Source organism: Salpingoeca rosetta (genome assembly GCF_000188695.1).
Source record: "Salpingoeca rosetta unplaced genomic scaffold supercont1.15, whole genome shotgun sequence".
Classification (NCBI taxonomy): domain Eukaryota; class Choanoflagellata; order Craspedida; family Salpingoecidae; genus Salpingoeca; species Salpingoeca rosetta.
The window spans coordinates 1,041,982-1,042,743 of NW_004754919.1; the positions used below are offsets into that span (position 1 = coordinate 1,041,982).

Below are 762 nucleotides of genomic sequence, written 5' to 3' on the forward strand. Positions count from 1 at the left end.
TTCAACAGAGTCAAGATCCAAGAAACCCCACTGAGCACATCGCCTAATCGTCCGTTTTCACCAAAACACCACCCACCCCACTCTCCCACCATCAGTCATGATACGAGGTCTGCTGGCGGTCTTTGTGGTGGGAGCGCTGTGTCGCGTGTGCCCAGGGAACGTGGTGCTGGAGGAGGACGGCGCGGGCGCGTTTCACATCAACACGAGCGATCCTCACCAGCAGCCAGTGTTTGTGAACGGAATGGATGTGCAACAGATGTACACCAGGCTGCAGGAGCAGCAGAAGCTCATTGAAGTTCAGCAGGACATGCTTGGAGCCCAAAACTTGGCGATTCAAACACTGGGCAACACCCTCCACGTCTTCCGTTCCGCGTCCTGCCCAGCGTCTGCAAGGAGCACCATTTCCGCTGGTTCTGGAGACTACAAATGGAATGGGGGCGTCTTGGCCCCGAATGGCCACATTTACGCCATCCCTGCCGCTGCCACGGCGATCCTCATCATCGACCCAAACTCCAACACTGCTGACAGAACCTCAATTACTCACAGTGGTATGGAGGGGCGCTTGCCCACACTGACCTCATTTACTTCTTGCCGAATGGAAAGCGCCCTGTGCTCATTATTGATCCAGCGACCAACACGGTCGACTTGACAACGATCCCAGACGTAGGTGTTGGCGGGTCCTACAATTCTGCACTGCGCTTGGACAACAACCTCATCTACGGCATCCCGAGGAGTGCTCCTGCCGTGCTGATCATTGATCCA

The 762-nt window shown here is 55.9% G+C and overlaps 1 protein-coding gene across 1 annotated transcript in view; it reads left to right on the forward strand.

The window, feature by feature from the left end:
- Positions 1-97: 97 nt before the first annotated feature.
- PTSG_06027 (uncharacterized protein) overlaps positions 98-762 on the forward strand; it is a gene marked incomplete at both ends in the record, with an annotated part of 1,788 nt that continues 1,123 nt past the window's right edge. Inside the window, one exon of the mRNA XM_004992863.1 lies at positions 98-548. Coding sequence (XP_004992920.1) covers positions 98-548 — 451 coding nt within the window. The remainder of the gene's footprint in view (positions 549-762) is intronic.